Source organism: Meles meles, chromosome 2 (genome assembly GCF_922984935.1).
Source record: "Meles meles chromosome 2, mMelMel3.1 paternal haplotype, whole genome shotgun sequence".
Taxonomy (NCBI): domain Eukaryota; kingdom Metazoa; phylum Chordata; class Mammalia; order Carnivora; family Mustelidae; genus Meles; species Meles meles.
The window spans coordinates 142,305,494-142,326,258 of record NC_060067.1 but is presented as its reverse complement, the minus strand read 5'-3'; the positions used below and the strand labels follow the sequence as shown (position 1 = coordinate 142,326,258).

The following is a 20,765-nucleotide window of genomic DNA, read 5'->3' as shown; positions in this document are numbered from 1 at the left end:
CCACATCGGGCTCTCTGCTCAGCAGGGAGCCTGCTTCCTCCTCTCTCTCTGCCTGCTTCTCTGCCTACTTGTGACCTCTGTCTATCAAATAAATAAATAAAATCTTTTAAAAAAAAAAAAAAAAGCTTTGGGGTGCCTGGGTGTCTCAGTGGGTTGAGTGACCGACTTCTGATTTTGGCTCAGATCATGATCTCAGGGTCATGAGATCAAGCCCTGGATAGAGCTCTGTGTTCGGCGTGGAGCCTGTGTGGTATTTTCTGTCTTCCTCTCTCATTGCCTTACCCCCCTCCCCATCCCCAGGCATGTTCACACCTGCGCTCTCTGTCCCTCAGAAAAAAAAAGAACCAAAAAACCAGACAAACAAAAATCTTTACTTGCCCACAAGTCCCATTTCCATTCAGTAGCAAAAACAACAACAACAACAAACTTAATCTTTCCACATAAATATAACTGTCTTTTGGTTTAAGACTTAATTTCTTCATAGAATTTATTCAGACATCTGGGGCGCCTGGGTGGCTCAGTGGGTTAAAGCCTCTGCCTTTGGCTCAGGTCATGATCCCAGAGTCCTGGGATGAGCCCGCATCGGGCTCTCTGCTCTGTAGGGAGCCTGCTTCCTCCCCTCTCTCTGCCTGCCTCTCTGCCTAGTTGTGATTTCTCTCTGTCAAATAAATAAAATATTTAAAAAAAAATTTATTCAGACATCTTAAGATTTAAACTCTTCCCCAGAATTACCTCTTGGTAGTGCAGGAAATTGTTATGAATAACAAAGGTGTTACAAAAAGCTAGTCAATATGTAGGAGGGGGCTTTCCCTTTGGGGAAAATAAGATAAGATCCTTGCCTCTACCACACACAAAATAAATTTTAATATGAAAACAAAACTTGTAAGCTAATAGGCAAAAATACAAAGGAATATTTCATGGCCTTCAGGAAGGAACAAGAAAAATAAAGTAATCAGTAGAAAAAAAGAAATTAAATGATCTCTGTTGATAAATGATAATGAAATGATCTGACTAGAAAACAGATTGAGTTAATAAGAAATTTGGGGGATGTAACTAGGTATAAACCCGTCAAAAATCATTCACTTTTTATAAATCAGAAAATTAAAAAGAAAATACTCCATTTGCAGTAGCAGCTAAACTATAAAATACTTATGGATAAATTCAGAAAATAAAGCATAAATACAGTAATCTGAAGTACACATAATTGATAGATAGATATGTGTATTATATATACTTTCCCATACTTTTTAATTAAAAATTTAGGATTAGAGTATGTCAAGTGAGTGATTACTCTCTTGGATATCATACATGAGTTTTTTCCCCAAGTTTATTGTTGGCTGACTTTACAATAATTTAAGAAATTGATGTGGGAGCACCGCATAAGTCAGAGTCTGGTCATCATTTCCTTTGTTTTGTTTCCTTTTTCGGTAACTAATTTGTTGGTTTAATTTAATTTGGCAATTAATTGTTGGTCACATGAACAACATGAGATTCTCTTAAATATTTACTTCTGGGTATACAAGTGAGGGAATTATCTCTGCAAGCTAAGAGATACAATTCTGGATCTTTTTGGGGAAATGGTTTCCCAACTGGGCAGGTAGTGACAGGAAAGGGGCTCTTATCTCTATGCGTGTCACCTGTTTTGCAACACAGAAAATGAGGTGTGGTGTCAGCCAATAACACAGGCAATGACTTTGCATTAATAAAGAGAGTTCAGCGGCATACAAAGAGGAAGTTAGGGGGAAACAAAACAAAACAAAAACCCTGTCTTTATTGCGAGTACAGGAAACAAGACTATCAGCAACTTTGCATGTAGTTCTCCAACTGAGCATATATTTATTGACAGCCTCTTTGTATTTAAGAGGCACTGCTGGGGAGATATATATAAAGGTATAATACAACAGCCCCACCTTTAAAAAAAAACAATTAGGGGCGCCTGGGTGGCTCAGTGGGTTAAAGCCTCTGCCTTCGGCTCGGGTCATGATCCCAGGGTCCTGGGATTGAGCCCCGCATCGGGCTCTCTGCTGAGCAGGAAGCCTGCTTCCCCCTCTCTCTCTGCCTGCCTCTCTGCCTACTTGTGCTCTCTGTCTGTCAAATAAATAAGATCTTAAAAAAAAAAAAAAAACAATTAAACATGATTTTGTTGGATTTGATGACTAAGACAAAAATAAGTAAAATGGATTGAAGTGGGGCCCTATCCTTTCAATTTTCCCCCCTGTCATATTGGCTAACACTTCTCTTAACAAGGAGGCTGACTTCTTTGAACTTAAATTGGGCTAATGCATGGAGATGAACATGCAATCTGTAGTAGATTAAACCAGCAAATCTAGTTTTTCACCAATTCAGTACTATGCGACAGATCCTGTTTCACTTGGCAAAATAATTTCTAGCCTGGGAATGGATGGTAAGATGTTCAACAAGGAGAATCCGAAGAATAGGAGATTTTAGTTCCAGAATTTGCAAGTCAAAATTTGCCAGTTCAGGCAACTAAATTTGCATATGTGTGCAAGTAAAAGAAGTTAAAAGAAGTTTGGACCTTGACATTACACTCAACATTACATGTTATTTTCTACTAAAAAAACTGTCTTTTTTTTTTTTTAACATTTGTTTATTCATTTGAGAGAGACACAGGTGGGGAGAGGGAGAGCAAGAATCTCAAGCAGCCTCCTCGCTGAGTGCAGAGCCCTACACAGGGCTCTCTCACAAGCCTGAGATCATGACCCGAGTTGAAATCAAGAGTCGGCCACTTAATGGACTGAGCCACCCAGGCACCCCTCAAATAGTTCCCAGTCTTTTGTTTTAAGCTGCTATAGGACCAAATCTTTTATCTGCATTCTGAAACATGAAGAGTTGTTCTGAAAACCGTTTTGTAATCTACCTGATAATAAAAGTTGACCTGAGATGAATTTGTCAATAAAAATGACAAAGCTATTAAGCTATTTATAACCTTTATATATCTGACTTCATATGAATATGCTTCACTGCAGAATTATTAATGTTTGTGGGACGCTGCCTTAGTATCTCCTTGGGTTGTTACATAATATGAGGTATACACATCGGGGCACCTGGGTGGCTCAGATGGTTAAGGGTCTGTCTTCAGCTCAGGTCATGATCCCGGGGTTCTGGGATGGAGCCCCATGTTGGGCTCCCTGCTCAGCGGGGAGTCTGCTTCTCCCTCTCCCCGCTGCTTGTACACTCACATTCTCTCTCTCTCAAATATATAAATAAATTCTTAAAAAAAAAAAGTATACACATATATTTTTTTTTCAAGTCTGATAAATTCTTAACTCTGAAATATATGTCCCCAGGGTTTGGGATAAGGGATGATGGGGCTGTATACACTGCAACAAACATCCTGAATATTTTTGTTAGGACAAATTTATATCATGTACAAAACATTTTTAAGTCAGATTTTTTGGGTTTGAATCCTAGTTCTGTTATTTATTAGCTATAGCTATACTTAGCAGTAAAATGGGGAGGATAATAGTTGGAATTATTCTGAGTATTAACTAACAGACAAAACACTTTGAAGTTTGATAATTAGTATTTAGTGTACACCAACTATAATAACTAAGTGTACCAATTTATTTTTCTCACAGCAGTGCACCCATTTCTCTATATTCTTGCCTACATTTGGTATTAACATTCTTTATAATCTTGTCTAATTGATGGCCCTTCCCCCAAAAGATGTCCCATTTTCTTTCTTGTGTTTGATTCCTAGTGATGTTGACAATATTTCCAAACTTTATTAGTATTTTTATACTCAACTATTTTTTTTATAATTTTTTGTTATGTTAGTCATCATACAGTACGTCATTATTACTTTCTGATGTAGTGTTCCATGATTCCTTGTTTGCATATTATACCCAACTATTTTTTTTTTTTTTTGCCAGAGGGAGATGAAAATTTTATTGTCAAGGTAGAAAGATATGACATCATTATCACAAGTGACAGTTCTGAGAATGTAAGAAAAAAAAGAAATTAATAAATTTGACATACAAAAGAAAGAAAATTAAAAAGAAATTCGAACTAAATTAAATAAATAGAATAAGTAAATTAAAACTTTGAAAAGAATTACAAATCTGATATGGCTATGAATTTAGAAAGAAAAAAAGAAAATCACAGAGAACACACCAAGGCCATATCCTTCATACTGTTGTCGCTCACGCTCCATTGTCTGCTTGATGACTGTCTCCTGGGAATAGTGCCGCCTTCCCTGCCTGTCTTTGATGCTGTTATGTAATTCAATCTGTTCTAATTCACTGCTGAATCGATTTAAATACCTTTCAGTTAATTCACAAGCATCTTTCTTGGAATATCCTACTTTTGGGGGATCAAGATGACTTTGAAACCACTGCAGTTTTTCACCAATAAGGTTGAGACGCAACGCCTTTTCATTCTTCAATTTTTCCTTTTTTTCTTTTTTGTGGGCCTCTCTTGTAATTTGAGCTGCTCTTCTACTATATGGATGGATGACTTTTTTTCCCCGCGTCCTACAATTTTTCCCTTTAGGGCTTTAGGCATGGTGACGTCCTCACGGCCCTGCAGGACCCCGGCAGCCTAGACCACGGAAACACCAACAACCGCCACAACTCAGAAAAAGCGCGCAGCCTAAACTCACGTGGCTGCGGGAGAAGTACCCAACTATTTTTGAGTGTCATACCTTTTTAAAAAGATTTTTCTTTTAGTATGTTTTCTAATACTAAAATACTATTTAAAATTTACATTTACCTTTATTTTTCGTAGTATTTTCAAACTTCTGTGTTCCTTCTCCTTTTCTTTCTTCCTTTCCTTCCTCCTTTTTTTTTTTCTTTCTGGACTCCTTCAATTCTTTTAGAGTTTAATTCTTTTAGGATTCATTTTGATGTCTTTTTTTATCTTATATTGCTAGCTATTTAATATCAGTTACTGAATAATCCATCTATTTCACCACTGATTAAAATGCACTTTTATCATGTGCAAATTTTTTCTAGACATCACATATTGTTGTTTTGATTGATCTATTAATTCTCTTTGCCCACACCATATTGTTTAAAACTCTAGTGTATGTCAAATACTCTCTATTTTTATTTTTCAAAATTTTCTGAGATACTGAAACATATTTTTTCTTACAGAAAAAAATCTGAATTATTTTGCAAAATTTTTAACTTGCATTAGGATGAACTCAGAAGAAATGAGCATATATTTCAATACTGAGCCTTTCCATTTATTCAAGGCCATGAAAAATGTCCTCATGTCTTCTTAAAGTTTTGTAAATTTTGAGAGCCTTGCTAATAGCTATAGCTGATTAACAAGTTCTGAAATATACATACCCTTTTAGTTTATAGCAAGTTGGAAACTGATACAGCAAGTCACAAACTGGTTAATATCTGAATACTTTTTTTGAGAGAGAGAGCACACACGAGAGCTCAAGCAGGAGGAGGGACAGAGGGAGAGAGAGAATCTTTTTTTTTTTTTTTAAAGATTTTTTTATTTATTTGTTTGACAGAGAGAGATCACAAGTAGATAGAGAGGCAGGCAGAGAGAGAGAGAGGGAAGCAGGCTCCCTGCTGAGCAGAGAGCCTGATGCGGGACTCGATCCCAGGACCCTGAGATCATGACCTGAGCCGAAGGCAGCGGCTTAACCCACTGAGCCACCCAGGCACCCCGAGAGAGAGAATCTTAAGCAGACTCCATGCTGCTTGCAAAGCTGGACCTGGAGCTGGATCTCACGATGCTGAGAACATGACCTGAGCCAAAATCAAGAGTCAGATGCCTAACTGACTGAGCCACCCAGGCGCCCCATATGTGAATATCTTTATTGGTACTAGGTAGTTGTTATGCACTGAATGTTTGTCACCCTCCAAATTCATATGTGGAAGCCCTAAGTGTACTGTTGCTTGGAGATGGGATTGGGGGGAGGTAATTAGAGTTAGATGAGATTATAAAGATGGACTCCTCATGATGGAATCAGCACTCCTATAAAAAGAGATGCCAGACATCTGCACCACCCCCTGTGGTATGATGGCATAAAGAGGTCATGTGAGCATATGGTGAGCAGATGACTCTGCAATATTTTGCTTTGCAAAAGCTTTGCAAAAGGAAAAATGAAGGTTTCTAAGTCACCATATTCCTTCATTCAAAGTGAAAATGTTTTAGTTCTACAGATAAATTGCATAGTCCTGGAAATGTTGACTTTCCTATTTTATTGCATAAAAGAATGCCAATGAGAAAATTGTCATTGATGTTTAGTGACCACAAAGCTAATGCCTGGGCATATCCCGAAGTAGTAGCATGGAGGTGCCTTTCTAGTCATTCTTTACAGTTGGGGAACACTTTAGAATTTCCTAAATGCATTTGCATGCACAATTTTCTTTCATACTCAAAATAAATTCAAATGAAGTGTCAGTCTCGTTTTATGGATAGTACAAACTGAGATTTAGAGAAATGAAATGTCTTTTGCAAGGTAGCATATAACTAGAGCTAGATTTAATTTATTCCACTGAATGAATTTTTTTTCTGAGAACTTACTGTGTGCAAACCGTGGTCCCCAAACTAGTTCTCTCCTCTGGCAGTAGGAATTCTCAGCAATTAGTGTAGCTTCTTGACTGCCTTATGTCATGCTGTACTCAGCTAGATAGCTCTAGGTACCCCCAAAGATCCAGACCACCATTGAGAATCTGTTGGCTGATATGGGTGCTACCTCGCTAAGGAACAAATCTCTGTCAGTCTCTACTAGGTACCTAATGAGTCAATGATTGAAAAGGGCTTCTCTCGACATCTGAGGTGTTTGCTTGGAAAGCTCTTCTTTAGTTCTCCTCCCCTGTTCTTCTCCTCCTCCCAATTATTCTGCTTTGTATGTAAGTGGGAGGTTTTACATTCGACCTTAGGTCCAAATGAGAAGTCAGGCAGGCAACATGAAACCCTCAGGTCTTGGTTTACTCACTGTCCTACTCTATCCTGAATCAAACCTTTCACTAGTGAAGTGAATCAACGTTCCCAAATTCAATATGAGATTTGTGGTTTGTTGAAGTAGATAGAAGGGAAAACATTGTTGCAACCATAGAAATTTAGAAAAGCAAGAACAATGAAAATAATACTACATTTAACTGAAAAGCAGGTGAATTGTTAAGTGAAGTTCTTTTCTGAAAAGACAAGTGATATTTAGTCCCAGCTTTGTATTAACTGTGTGTGGAGAAGATAAACCAGGATTGAGGTATGCCGTGATTGTCTGTTCTAGGAAAAGCGAATTTAAAAATTTTTGTTCTGGGGTGCCTGGGTGCTCAGTGGGTTAAGCCTCTGCCTTCGGCTCAGGTCATGATCTCAGGGTCCTGGGATTGAGTTCTGCATCGGGCTCTCTGCTCAGCACAAAGCCTGCTTCCGCCCCTCCCCCGCCCCCCACCAGTCTCTCTGCCAAATAGATAAATAAAATCTTGGGGCGCCTGTGTAGCTCAGTGAGTTAAAGCCTCTGCCTTCGGCTTGGGTCATGATCCCAGAGTCCTGGGATTGAGCCCCACATCGGGCTCTCTGCTCACCAGGGAGCCTGCTTCCTCCTCTCTCTCTCTCTCTCTCTGCCTACTTGTGATCTCTGTCTGTCAAATAAATAAAATAAAATCTTTTAAAAAAATTTTTTTAAAAGATAAATAAAATCTTAGAAAAAAAGATTCACTTAAAAATTTTTTTTGTTCTGAAAAATTGTTTAAATTTATATAGCTTGTAAACTACACAGAAAAGTATACAACATTAGGGCGCCTGGGTGGCTCAGTGGGTTAAAGCCTCTGCCTTTGGCTCAGGTCATGATCCTAGGGTCCTGGGATCGAGCCACGCATTGAGCTCTCTGCTTGGTGGGGAGCCTGCTCCTTCCTCTCTCTCTGCCTGCCTTTCTGCCTACTTGTGATCTCTGTCGGTCAAATAAATAATAAAAATTTTTTAAAAACTTTAGAGAAAAGTATACAACATCGATAACAAAGTTTAAATTTAAATCTGCAGGCATCTTTTTCTTTTTCTCTATAGGAGCCTTGTCTAATTTTATCCCCTTTAGATTTATTATACTCCAGAAATGAAAAATGAATCAAGTCATATAGAAGAAAAACCAGTAGGTACTTTCAGCACTTTGGGCATATTCAAGTTGTTTCAAATATTTTCCTCAGAACTCCACTGGAACCTCTGTGTTACAGTGGTACAGAATTACCTAGCCAGAAAGTCCAAGTGTTGTATTAGTAACAGTGTTCTCAGGAGAGATCTTGGGAACAGAGCTATCAACATAGATTGAGCAAATTCTCTGAACTTTTTCACCCTCAGGCCTCTAAACTCAAGGGGGAAAAAACAACAGCATTTTTTTTTTTTTATGGAGTATAGAAAAGAAGCAGTGTGGTGATAGAAACACAAGGACTAGGTGACAGGGAACTACTGCATTTTGGTTTTGGTTCTGAGATTTTAACCAAGTTATTTTTTCAAGTTTCAATTTCCTCATCTATAAAAGCAGAAGGAATAATTCCTATGTCATAGAATATCTGGAATGAATAAAAATATTTGATATCAAAATGGTATGGAGTAGAGAAACAAATAGAAAAGAATTACTGACACAGGCCAGTATATCAGGTATTTCAAGTACAAGGCCTCTAGCTACAGATAGGGCTCTTCAGAGAGATTAATATCCATGATTCAGGTCCACAGTTCAACCATGCTAAAACTTTAAATTAAATCATTAATCAAAATGCTCTTGATTAACTTATGTAATCTATATTATGATCTACAAGAAATTTTCTTAATTTGAATATTTTTTAAGGCTTGCTATTACTAAATCTCAAAAGCTGAATAAATCAACAATGGAATAAAAATACTTTCTATAAGAATTTCCTTCCAAATGTATCTTTTTTTTGCAGACTAATAATTCATAATAAAAATAATCCATAACATTTTACACTTTTTCAAAATACTTTTCAAAGTGTACCCTAAATTATATGTAATACATTAAATAAGTATGGCATTTAAAATTTCACAACAGAAAAGTCTGACACATTATATTTTTCTACTTTTAAAGACTACTTTATGGATGGAGAGTAAATAATTTCACACAATATTTTAAAATACTCTGTAGACAAAATGTCCTCAGACAGAAATTTAATTCAATGTTAGTCACTGAATTTGAAAGAAAAAAATATTAAATATATCAAAATATGCTGAAAAGACACTGTTTTCCCTGAAAATAAAATTTAGTAAAATCAAGAAAATAAAATGATAGATTAAAAGTTTTATTAGAAATTAGAAAACTAAGAAATTAGTTTAAAATTAGAAAACTAAGAACCACATAAAACACTTTCTTTTCTAGTAATTTCATATATGTCTTCATATATACTTTTTTAAGACTAATCTTATTAAAATATAAATATTATAAGAGTTCACAAATGTTTCAGTAATAGATTATTCCACTAAACATACACATATACATACAAATATTTAGGAAGAATCCAAATCATTTGGTTATAGATGACAAAAAGCATCTGATAAGGTCATAGGCTTTCATTTGACCTTCTACAGAAGTAACTGGAAAGTAGTGAGACATATATTTTTAATCACTTTGGTGTATATAATTGGGTCAGATTTTATTTTCAGTACTTTTTCATAATTTCTTCTTAGCAAGATAAGCTAGTTACAAGAAAAATAATTCAAAATTAATACTTGATACGAGGCTAGAACTTTTGACATTATAAAAATAAATATCTAAGTAATAGATATTTTATTTCCAAGACGAGGTAGATAAATTAAAATAATCTAGAACATGATCTGCACTTAAAGAAAAGAGCAATCACCAATTCAACCTGTATGAATCAAGTAGCTGAAGAGTTTTTTTATTTTTGACATTTATATCAGGTATTTCAAGTACAAGGCCTCTGAAATACATTTTATACTCCCCCAAACCTTGCTAAATTGAAATTCATATTTTTCATTGACTTACTCATTATTTAATCTACCTAGGGAACTTTGCTATTTAGGTCAAAGACATATGCAATTAAACCAAATTTTTCTTTTTCTTTTTTTTTTTAACGTTTAAGTGGTATTTTCCCTTTATATACCTCGTAGAGTAAAATACATCAGGAAAAACTATTACTCTTCAGATATTGTACCACAAATAATTATTTAGATGATGAGTTAATAAAAATTTCAAGGTCTGCTAAAGAATTATGAAGCTCATCATTTATATCTTGACTTCTAAGAAAATTTTTAAGAGTATCTAAAGCAGTTAATGCCTCATTTTTTGATGGCAAAGGGAGTTCAGTTCCTAGAGAACCATCATCATCCTCTTCATCAGAAGTATAAAATCCAGTTTCCTCTGATTGACTTTCTTCCGTCCATACAGAATCAGTTTCTGGTGCAGCTTCACATGTCTCCAAATCATCATCAAGGGCAGCATACTCTTCTATAGATAAACCTTCAGGAAATTCCACGCCTGCTGCCTGAGCATGGGCAACCAAATCAAGACCAGTGTCTGTCTCTGCATTGGTCTTGTCACTTTCTCCCTTTTGAGATTTGAATCCTGCCTCTTCATAGCTCTTAACAATAGTCTCTGGGGTTACAGCCCTCCAACAAAGGTGCAAAGTGTCAACTGCATCTAATAGGGAAAATGTAAATTCTTTGCTGCCTTCAACAGAGCTTAAAAATTTCTTGATAAGACAATGTCGATATTTTATTTTCAGGCTTTTAATAACACCTTGTTTCATTGCTATAAATTTGGAAGATAAACATGATGGAAAGAATGCTAACTCAATGGACTTTAGGTTCTTTACCTCTGGATGTGAAGGAAAAGAATCAACAAAAATCACCACTCTTCGTTGCTGGGCTTGAAATTTCTCATCAAGCTTCCGCATCCATTGTTCGAATACGTCTGAGGTCATCCATGCCATTTTGTTAGCTTCATAACGCACAGGCAATGATTTTATACCTTTGAAACAATGTGGATTTCTGTTTTTTCCAATGATAAGCAAAGGAAGTTTCTCTGAGCCATCCATGTTTGTCCCAACCACCAGAGTTATTCTGTCTTTGCATAACTTTCCGATGGAGCATGTTTCTCCTTTAAATGCAAATGTATTTGTAGGCAACATTCGATAAAGCAGCCCAGTCTCTTTTATATTGAAAACATTTTTAGGATGATAATCATTTAAATAATAAGGAAGTACATTTTGATGCCAGACAGTTGAAGGGTCTACTGGTACACCCGTGGCTTCTACAGGTTGAGCTCTGAATACTAAACCATACCTAGATTTAAAGCGATCCAGCCACCCATTACTGCACTTAAAATCATTATGTCCCAGTTTCTGGGCAAAATCATTAGCTTTTAGACGCAACATTGGACCATTAACTGGTACATTTAGACACTGAGCAATTCGATACCACCTCATTAATGCCTCTTCCAGATCTGTGTAAAAAGCAGTTCTCAGTCTTTTTCTCTTTGGATCAAATCTCAGAGATTCAAAGGCTTCTAGAACTTTGTCTTTATTCTTCATAATAGATGACAATGAATTTTTCTTTATTCCATATTCAGCTGCAATTTCTGCCTTTTTCTTGCCACTTTCTACTGCATTTATGATGTCGATCTTTTCTTCAATGGATAAACTTTTCTTTTTCTTCACTGTCACGGGCAGGGCTGAGGCATCCTCGGAAGCTTCTGCCATCTCCACCAGTGCTTATGCAGAGATCGTTCGTCTTGCTGGTGGCTGTTGCTTTAAATTTCTAAAAATCAGTAAGTAAATGTATTTTCAAAGGTCCTGAATAAGAAAAACGTTATGCACAGCTAGAGTATGTTAAAAGAGAAACTTCCTTCCCAGGACCTGTGCGGCTCAGTTTATAGTTTATTCAGTGCTCCAAAAGTCAAGCTAAAATAGAAATCTCATTATGTCAAACCTGTCCAGTCCTGCTGATATATTTTTGGAACTTCAGTCCTTTAAGATGATCCATTTTATCCACGCGCGCATTCAACCTCCTATTAATTCTCCACAGAAGGCCTCCGAGATAAGAAGCAAACTCATTCAGTAATTTTCATGCAAACTGTTACCCATTAATTTCCAAGTCTCTTCAGGGTGGAGAAGAAAGTGGTAGAATCCTTCTAGGACTGGAGGGTATATCTTCTGCCTCTTGAAAACAGAAAAAAATAAAAGAAAGAAAAGAAGAAAAGAGAAAGCTATTTTAGGAATGATGTGCCAATTGAATATCAAAAAATATTTATACTAATTAGTTATGCTTTAATAATAATGAAAAGAATCAGAACATGTTTCTGCAAATGTAATAACCAAAGCTTCCATAAGAAATGCTTACCTCCTAAAGGGCCTCTGTAAAAAGCCCTCTAGCTCTGCTCTGTGCTTTTGAATTCTCGCTTGCTTTCAAGTGCTTTGTAATATATACTTCTGAAATAATTCAGGCAAATTTAATCTGTTTTAAAAATGGGCGCTTACCAAAATTAAAGAACTAAAAATGATGCTGGATACATCTTTGGTGGCTATTTTTCACATGAAGTCACAACTGCCCCCTCTGACTTCTCTAAAAGAAAAACACAGACAGCAGTCACAAGGTTCAACTTTTAATAGCACATGGGAGACAGCGTCCCCTTTATAGGAGTCGGGTAGAAAAGCTTTCACTAAAAATCCAATCAAGTGATTCCATTACAAATTTTAAAAATCTAAATATTGTTTTATCTAAATGCTTACAAACCTCGTACTTTGGACCAGCTTGACACATTAGCCAGATGCACAGAGGCCAGAAATAATCAACAATACGTAGAGGAACAAGTAAATGGTTAAGAGGCTATAATGCAGAAAAAGACCCAGACCGGAATAAGAAGGAAAGTGACCTCAGATCTTAACATCTCAGGACCTCTCCTTCCCTATCTGTAAAATAAAGGGCTTATTATACTGGAAGGATATGGGCTTTGGTGTCAGACACACCTGAGTTGACAAGTGATCCTGGGTAGTTTACTTAACCATATGAGGCTTCAGCTTCCTTATTTGTAAAACAGGTGTACCTACAGCCCCTACCTCACAGGGTTATCACACATTCAAGGAGATTCAACAAGCGAGTGGAAAGCACTCAGCACAGCACTTGGCCCCCAAAGTGTTCAATGAATGTTTGGTGATGATACTGTCATTACCCTCTCTCTAATGCCCCCTTGGCTGTGTTGATCCTTATAATTCAAAGATTTTTCAAAAATCCTACTTGCAAACAGAAGCAAGAATTCCCCTGAAATATACACTGAAAGCAGGGATTCTCATAAATCAAACAGTACTGTGAGAACAGTCACAGTCACGGACCTAGATAGGCTTGCCCCACCTTCCCAGGTGGCACCTACCCTATGAGAGTCTACAGGCTTGGGGCCTACCACAGGCCAAAGTAACAAGCTAATTTGATGAGCAGATGTTACTACTGTGTGAAATAGTGAGAGCACAATGTCCCCTCAGGTTTTTTCACTCTGTCCTGCCAGGTTTCAAGACGTCATGTGCATTTTTTGCACAAAACTTTTGGACAAGACTTTTTGTCAAAATTCCTCTGCCTTTGTTGTCTAAAAAAAGTAATTTTTATCATAGGAATTACCAAAAAGGAGTTTTTTTTAATATTTATTTTTATTTGTTTATTTACAGCATAAAAAAGGAGTTTTTTTACTTACAAAAAAGGAGTTTCCTGCTGTTACTGTAAAAAAGTGCTAGTAATAATTATGAGAGCCCAGGGCTTTAGTTTCTAAACACCTTTATTTCCTATATTCCGAACAACTCACGAGGAAGATAAAACTGAATTTCAAAGCTCATATAGTTACAATGTGGTTGAGTGAAGCCCAGAATCCAGGCTTTGTAAAGTCTACCATTCTTTTCACTACATTAGAGTATCTCTGAATCACACTGGTGTGGCCTCCTCTGACAATAGTTACACACTCAATGTCCCCAGCACCAAGTCAAACTGAGGCAGCATTTGCAATGCCTATCTGAACCTAACGAAACAAAACCAAACAACAAGGACAACAACAACAAAACCCAAAACAAAACAGAAACAATATCAAGCCTCTACAAAGAATGGAAGAATAGGCCTTTATGAATTCTGGGAACACAAATAGCAACCGTATCCCACTGCTAAGTGGGCTGACCTTTCTAAATAAATAAGCTTTGATCATTCAACTAAAAAATAAACAAAAAAAAACCCTTTCTCATGTATGGGACCTCTCTGCACATTTTTCTGTAATTTCCTATAAATCTACAATTACTTCAAATAAACATTTTAAAATATCTCACTCTTATTAGGAAGATACCAACCTTCAGAAATTGAGGTAGCAAAAACAAATTTTAAGAGAAAACCATGCAAAACTACGCTCTAAGGGAAAAAGGGACTCTCCCAACTTCTCTCTTCCTTTTGTCTTCTGTGCTTTCCCTTCTTCTTTTCTTCCTTCCTTCTTTTTTGCCTTCTGCTTTATTTCATCATTTCCCAGAAATAAACCCTATCACCTCGAATAATGAGGATTACAGAAAAAGTCACTTGAATTTCCTCCCATATCCCCTCCCAAATAAAGCAATATAATATACACAGAGATTAGTGATTATCTTGATCGAATTGAAAATAATGATATGTTTATTTAGGAAGATACTAGTTGTTTTCTGAGAATTAACAGCTTATATTTCCTTCCAAAACAGTAGTGAAACCTATAATTTTCCATGGTAATATAAAATACATCTTTATTCCCAAAACAATCGCATGCCTAATGAAAAACCAGACAAGCCAGACTTTTTCCCTAAAAAAGAACAAGGCATCAATACTGTTTAATCAATGAAGCTAACATTTTCCATGCTCCCACAGTATAATGTCCGGGATATTTCTTGCAGGGAGTAATGGCAGGAGGTGATATTTCTCAGAAGTACCCATTCCTCAATTAAGATCACTAATCATTCTACTCCTTGAAAATGTTATAACAGAGAAACTCTGGACTACATGTTAGATGCTATTTTCCCTATGTCAATGGTAAAGCCAACTAAAGAATAAGAAAAGGCAAGTCACTAAAAAAGACCTACCAAGTGAACACCAAGAAAACAATAGTCAGTTCTACTGGTAATAAGAGAAATGTAATCTTCTTTCAAAACAGGAAATACTTATTCGGTTTTTTTGTTTTTGCCTATCAGAATGGCAGTATCTAGCATTTGCCAGAATGTCATAACATAGTTTGTGAGGAGGTATATAAATTGGTACAAAGCTTATGAAGGGCAAATTGGTAATATGATACAAAAACCTCAATTTGGGTAACTTTCACTGAACAAGTTCACACCTAGGATTTTATCCCCAACAAATAATTATAAATATAAAAAGAACCTGGCTTACACATGTATTCATGATCTATCGCTGCATTTAGTAGCTTAAAACAATTCCCATTCATTATCTCACAGTTCTGCAAGCCAGAAGTCCAGGTGAGCTCAACCGGATCCTCTGCTTAGGATCTCGCCAGGCAGAAATCAAGATGTTAGTCAATTGGGACTCTTATCTGGAGGCTCTGGGGAAGAATCTGCTTGCAAGTTCATTCAGGTTATTTGCAGAATTCAGCTTCTTGTGGCTGGAGGACTGAGGTCCCTGAGTTATTTGCTGGCCGTCAGCAGAGACTGCTCTCAGCTTCTGGTTCGGGTCCTTGACTCTGGCCCTTTGCATTTCGGCATAGAGAACCTTCCTCCTGTCAAATCTCTCCTACATTTTGCACCTCTCTGCCTTCATTGCTGCAACCACAGCAGGAGAAAACTTCCTGCTCTTAAAAGGCTCCCGCATCAGTTTAGGCCCATCCCAATTATCTCCCTTTTGGTTAATTTAAAGTCAACTGATTACACCTGCAAAAATCCCTTGTGCATGTAATATAACATGATGAGAATGATGTCCTATCGTGTTCATACGGGAGGGAATTATACAAAGTGAGAATCATTGGAAGTTATCTTCGAATTTTACCATACAACAATATTCCTCACATTGGTGTTTTATAATTACAGACCAAACAGGAAAGAATTGAAATGTATAAAAAGGACTACGTAAATAAATTAATATATAAGTTAAAATACTACTGAGCCACTGAAGGAGAATATTTAATGATATGAAGGAAATTCCATAATATTTTAAGTGAAAAAAGCAAAATGCGAAACTGTATGCCAACAAAACCAGCGTATACCATAAGTTACATGAGTGTAGAGGCTCATGGCTATTCCTACAGTGCTTCGTGTCCAGCAGACAGTCAGTTCTAAGTAACAATTTCTTAAATAAATGTAGAAAAAATATAAATGCATAGAAAAAAAGTGAAAATGTTGAATATTAATTCTAGATAATGGAATTATGAAATACTTCAGTTTTTTTCTCTTTATAGTTAAAATAATTTCTACTTTTTTTTTTAAAGATTTTATTTATTTATCTGACAGACAGAGATCACAGGTAGGCAGAGAGGCAGGCAGAGAGAGAGGAAGGGAAGCAGGCTCCCTGCTGAGCAGAGAGCCCGATGTGGGGCTCAATCCCAGGACCCTGGGATCATGACCCGAGCCGAAGGCAGAGGCTTTAACCCACTAAGCCACCCAGGCGCCCAAAAATAATTTCTACTCTTGTGTTCCACTCAGACTACTATTCACAGGCTTCTTTAGATGTTCCATTTATCACTATCCTCTAATCCTCTGTTTCCAGAGAATTACACTGTGCAATCATTAATTAAATGTGTCTCCATGAAAAGGGACCTGATGATGGAGAGTGATAAAATTATTGTGACATTACCAGAATTCCCCTAGGAAAGATTTGAAGGTAGCACCTTTTTTTTCTCTTGAGGAAATAATATACGCAGCATACAGTATTCAACATCTAAAGTGAAGAAAAAAGGTTGGGTGCACATTTAATTCATTCAGAAAGGAATAATATGCCCTAACCTGTTGCCCCCCTTCATTTGTGGTCAATAAATGAAATACAGGCTTCCTACAAGCCAAGTGAATAAATGGCATCTGATTTTTCAAAAGCTGAATAATAGCCAATAACAGTACAAAGGTAAATTAGTAGATAATCTCATGTCATAAACAGACAGAGCAGACAACTATTACCTTTTTCCTTACCTCTCCAAACATAGATGCCAATTTAGAGAAAAGAAGTAATCTTCTATTCTTCCTAAAGAGAATGAGCAGGCGGAATTCCCCAAACTCTAGGGCAAAGAAAAAAAGAGAGAGGGAAAAGAAAGAAAAAGAAAGAAAGATAGATAGATCTCCATCTAAGCAGGGTTAGATTTAAAATAAGGTCTTTCTGTCAGCATCAAAAATGTCCTCCAAATTAAAAAAAATACCAGCTACTGTTTCCTTTTTCCAAAATAAATTACGTGGAATTTCACAGTCTTCCATCACCAGCTGAAGTAGCTTTCAGTGTTTTCTTCCAGCCAACTTACATTCTAATTTCCCCTGGGGCAGCAGAAATCATGGGAAGACTAATCCTGTGTGGAGTCTTGCACTATGTATGGAGAGCAATCACGTGCAGTACCGTAATCACACTGGACTGGAGTACCTACATGATTAACGGCGCCTTCACCAAACAGAAATTAGTGTGAGTTCCAAGCAGTTTGGAATCCATCTGAATCTCTATGAAAAACATCGGCACCTGCCAAGGAAACTATCCAGCTAAGGACAAATAATGAAAGCAAGCGTCCACCTTTCCAATTTAAGAAACACCTCTGAGTCTAACAATTTAATGGTTAGACTAACTCTAATGAAGCTAAGCATTCCCAAACTCAAAAGACGCTTGGCAGGAATCCTTCAGGTGCCAGCCAACTCAAACAGTTAAGTACAGATCATTCAGGCACCACTGAGCACTGCCATGCTCCTCTTCCTAATTACCCTTCTGAAACTAAGAATACTTGTACTTAGCTATTAAATTCCATTCTGTTCCTATGCAATAAGAACAGTAATTATTTTAGATTGGGATCCTCTTCTTGTAATTGAGAAGACTAACAGGATGGCTTTGAACAGAAAAGTCCACAGTAGGCTATAGAAGTGAAGTTACAGTTTGAGTGATATACATTTACAGTTTGAGTGATATACATTTGCTCTTCTCTTTTTGTTAAGGACAGAGACACTTAAGATAAGGGTCCTTTGTACACAGATTCATGTTTTGAGACTTCAATACTGTTTTTGACAGAGGAAGTCTCCTGGAGATCTCAGCCGATAAATAATGTTATTTACTTTTGAAACATTTGTGTCGGCACGGGTATTTACTATTCACGGATATGGGGAAGATATTTACACAGGGATATATGATTCACTATTCTGAAACTCCCTAGAATTTGTAAAGGCAAAGGTCTGTCTTTGGGCACTGAGCCTTTAAAAATGCCTCAGCTAATACGACAAAAGTAGGTGAGAAGTACAGTCTAAAGAAGAGTAAATCCCACGGAATGCACTGTTATCCTTCGCATTTCTACAAGTGAAAAATGAGCATGCAAGGCTTTCAAAGGAAAAACAGCTCAGAACCTTGATGAGAGATGTATGTGGATGGACAACTGTAGGTACTGTATGCAAATGAGCTTAAGGTATGCCTATTACCACTGTGCAGCCATACATTCCCTCCATTCAGTGCCGGGGTAAGGAGAGTATCCACAGCACAGGCTGGGTCTCAACTTAGTAAACTACAAAGGGCTCAGACAGAAAGGATTGCTCGGCGGTTTCTGTAGACAGGGCAGTGATCCACCTAAGAAGGAATAGGGCGAGCAAATAAAGCAGAACTCAGTCATCTGGATAAAGAAACAGGAGCAGGAAAGAAAAGTATAAGGCGTCCACCGTCGGCGAGCGAGCAGGGCAGAGTGATTACAAAGACGCAAGTCAAGAAGTCAGGGATGCCAGGCTTGGAGGTCTTCCTGAAGGGGGTGGGCGTGAGTGACGTGGCCGGAGTGGGGCGCTCCAGACACCGGGGAAGAGAGGGTGAGGCGCCCGCATCGCGTCTGTTCCCTTAACCCCGCATTCCCGCCACCCTCCCCTCCCCGCGGGGCCGACACAACCTTCTACGTGCTCTCCCGCAGCTGAGAAAGCTTCGGCTCTCCTGTGATATGCGTGGCGGCGAGTTACGTCCACCTCCACCCTCCCGCCACCGGCTCACCGTCTGCTGGGGGAACGCCTAACGCGTGAAGCTGGGGTGTATGAGTGAGAAAGAAGGGATGCTGAGGGCTCCAGGAGACCTCCGACCACTCAAGACCAGGCCAGCTCGCCCTTCTGCAAGCTCCCGGCTCTGGCAGGTTCACCCAGACTCGGGTGCACACCCCTCTGTGATCGGCCGCAGCCAGAAAATTACCCGGGCAACAGCACCCGCGGAGCCCCGGATGTGGTTGCTAGGGCCGCAGCGGGAGGGGCGGGGCCAGCCTCCAGGAGAGGGGCGGAGGAGGCCTCAAGGGAGGTGCGCTGGCACCATCGAGATGCGGCTGGGCCGGGCCGGATTGAGGGAGAGAGGGGCCGTCCAGGGCCAAGGACAGGCTACTTCCGTTCTCCTCACTTCCGGCTCCGCTGCTCTCAGTGTTGGTGCTGCAGGCCGGCTTGAGAAACAGCCTGTCTGAGTGTCCCCGGCGGTTGGTCAGTGTGAGGCTGTGACAGCTGCAGTTGCTCCCCGCCCCCGAGGATCCGAGGTGCGTGGGGGGAGGGGAAGAAGGAAAAGGCCCAGGTTGCGTTTCCGCTCGCTTGGTGCCAGGTTTGAGGCGATTCCCGAGAGCCGCGGCAGGGATAATCCTCGACGTGAGAGCTGCCAAGCTCCCTACAGACAGGTGAGGGCGGAGCCGGTCCGCAGGGAAGGGACGGGCAGGCTAGTTCGAGGTAGTTGGCGGGGGCGGACACGTTGCTTCTGGAGCTTGCCATTCCGGACTTTCACTAGACACTTCTGTCCCTAGCCTGTGCGGTATCTGCCCAAGTATTCGGCCTTTCGTTTCTGCCCCAACCCCCTGTGTCCCGAGGCAGCCGGTGAAGAGAGAGGACTGGCCCTTGCAAGGTTGCACTCTCTCTCCTTGCATGCATTGGATGGGAAAGGGGGGGGGGGGCGGGATCCAGGTCTTTCTCGACTAAGTCTCTCGGAGTGGGCCACCTTCAGGTTTGATGTCCAGTCTTTTTTTTTTTTTTTTTCCCCTCCTGCGCCCTCTGCATCCACTACTTCCTCTCTCCCGCAATGGGCGGAATGGAGATGGTGATAGTCCCTCCAAGAGGTTCACGGGGCCGTGGTGCAGGGAGGAGCCTTCCTAAGAAACGTCCTAAGCCTGAGGACGGCCAAGGAATGCTGGAGTTTGGGAAGGAAGTCGTGCTGTCGTCTTCTAGTCGGTTCCTTTTTGCCAAGTTACTGTTTACGTGTCTAGGAAAAGGAAAGAGGTTTTTTGTTTGTTTTTGTAAAGAACAGTTTCTAGACGCTTTTCTCTTTTACTTTATTGCTTCCTTTGTTTTGTTTTTTTTTTTCTCCTTCTTGAACCCTTTGATCTCAAAAAGTTTATAGTTTACACTTCCTACAGATCCTTAAGCCATCCCCTTTTAGGATTTCTGTCTCCTCCCTTTTGTTTTTTCCTAGATTAAAGTACAGAATTTGTCTAACTCGGTTCTTATCTTTTTTGTTTTCCTTGCTCAAGATAATCAACACCCTCTCCTGACCACTCTAACACTCCTTATCTGAGAAAATAGAGGATATTTCTAATTTTGTTTTTTGAGTGAAAATCTCTGCGTCAGTTACTTAAATTCCTTTTCAAATTAATAAATGCGTTTGCCCTAATCCTGGTTTATGCCTTTGGGGCCCATAGTCTAGGAGTCCAT

General features: G+C 38.8%; 2 protein-coding genes across 14 annotated transcripts in view; one reads left to right on the top strand and one right to left on the bottom strand.

Annotated features, from left to right (window-relative positions):
- Nucleotides 1–9,329: 9,329 nt before the first annotated feature.
- TIGD4 (tigger transposable element derived 4) lies at nucleotides 9,330–19,417 on the bottom strand. 5 transcript variants are annotated; one of them, XM_045994367.1, is made up of 3 exons: nucleotides 18,989–19,417; nucleotides 12,429–12,513; nucleotides 9,330–12,110 (listed from the first exon to the last, which is right to left on the bottom strand). In XM_045994367.1, exon 3 carries the CDS (start codon nucleotides 11,649–11,651, stop codon nucleotides 10,116–10,118), a length of 1,536 nt encoding a protein of 511 aa, XP_045850323.1. In that variant the 5' UTR covers nucleotides 11,652–12,110; nucleotides 12,429–12,513; nucleotides 18,989–19,417; the 3' UTR covers nucleotides 9,330–10,115. The 5 variants fall into 5 exon arrangements, with proteins under 5 accessions (XP_045850323.1, XP_045850327.1, XP_045850324.1 ...); XM_045994371.1 differs by having other exon boundaries at nucleotides 19,087–19,417; XM_045994368.1 differs by lacking the exon at nucleotides 18,989–19,417 and adding an exon at nucleotides 17,067–18,225.
- Nucleotides 19,418–19,489: 72 nt separating this feature from the next.
- Nucleotides 19,490–20,765, top strand: part of ARFIP1 (ADP ribosylation factor interacting protein 1) — a 106,665-nt gene continuing 105,389 nt past the window's right edge. For 3 of the 9 annotated variants that reach the window (XM_045994373.1, XM_045994394.1, XM_045994376.1), the window contains exon 1: nucleotides 19,516–19,741. The gene's annotated coding sequence lies outside the window, so the exon portion shown is untranslated. Of the gene's footprint in view, nucleotides 19,742–20,765 lie in introns of all 9 variants that reach the window. The other 6 variants (XM_045994404.1, XM_045994413.1, XM_045994384.1 and 3 more) reach the window with 5 other exon arrangements.

Excerpts from the sequence above, each read along its gene's own strand:
- TIGD4 (XM_045994367.1), bottom strand. The coding sequence starts at position 11,651 with ATGGCAGAAGCTTCCGAGGATGCCTCAGCCCTGCCCGTGACAGTGAAG.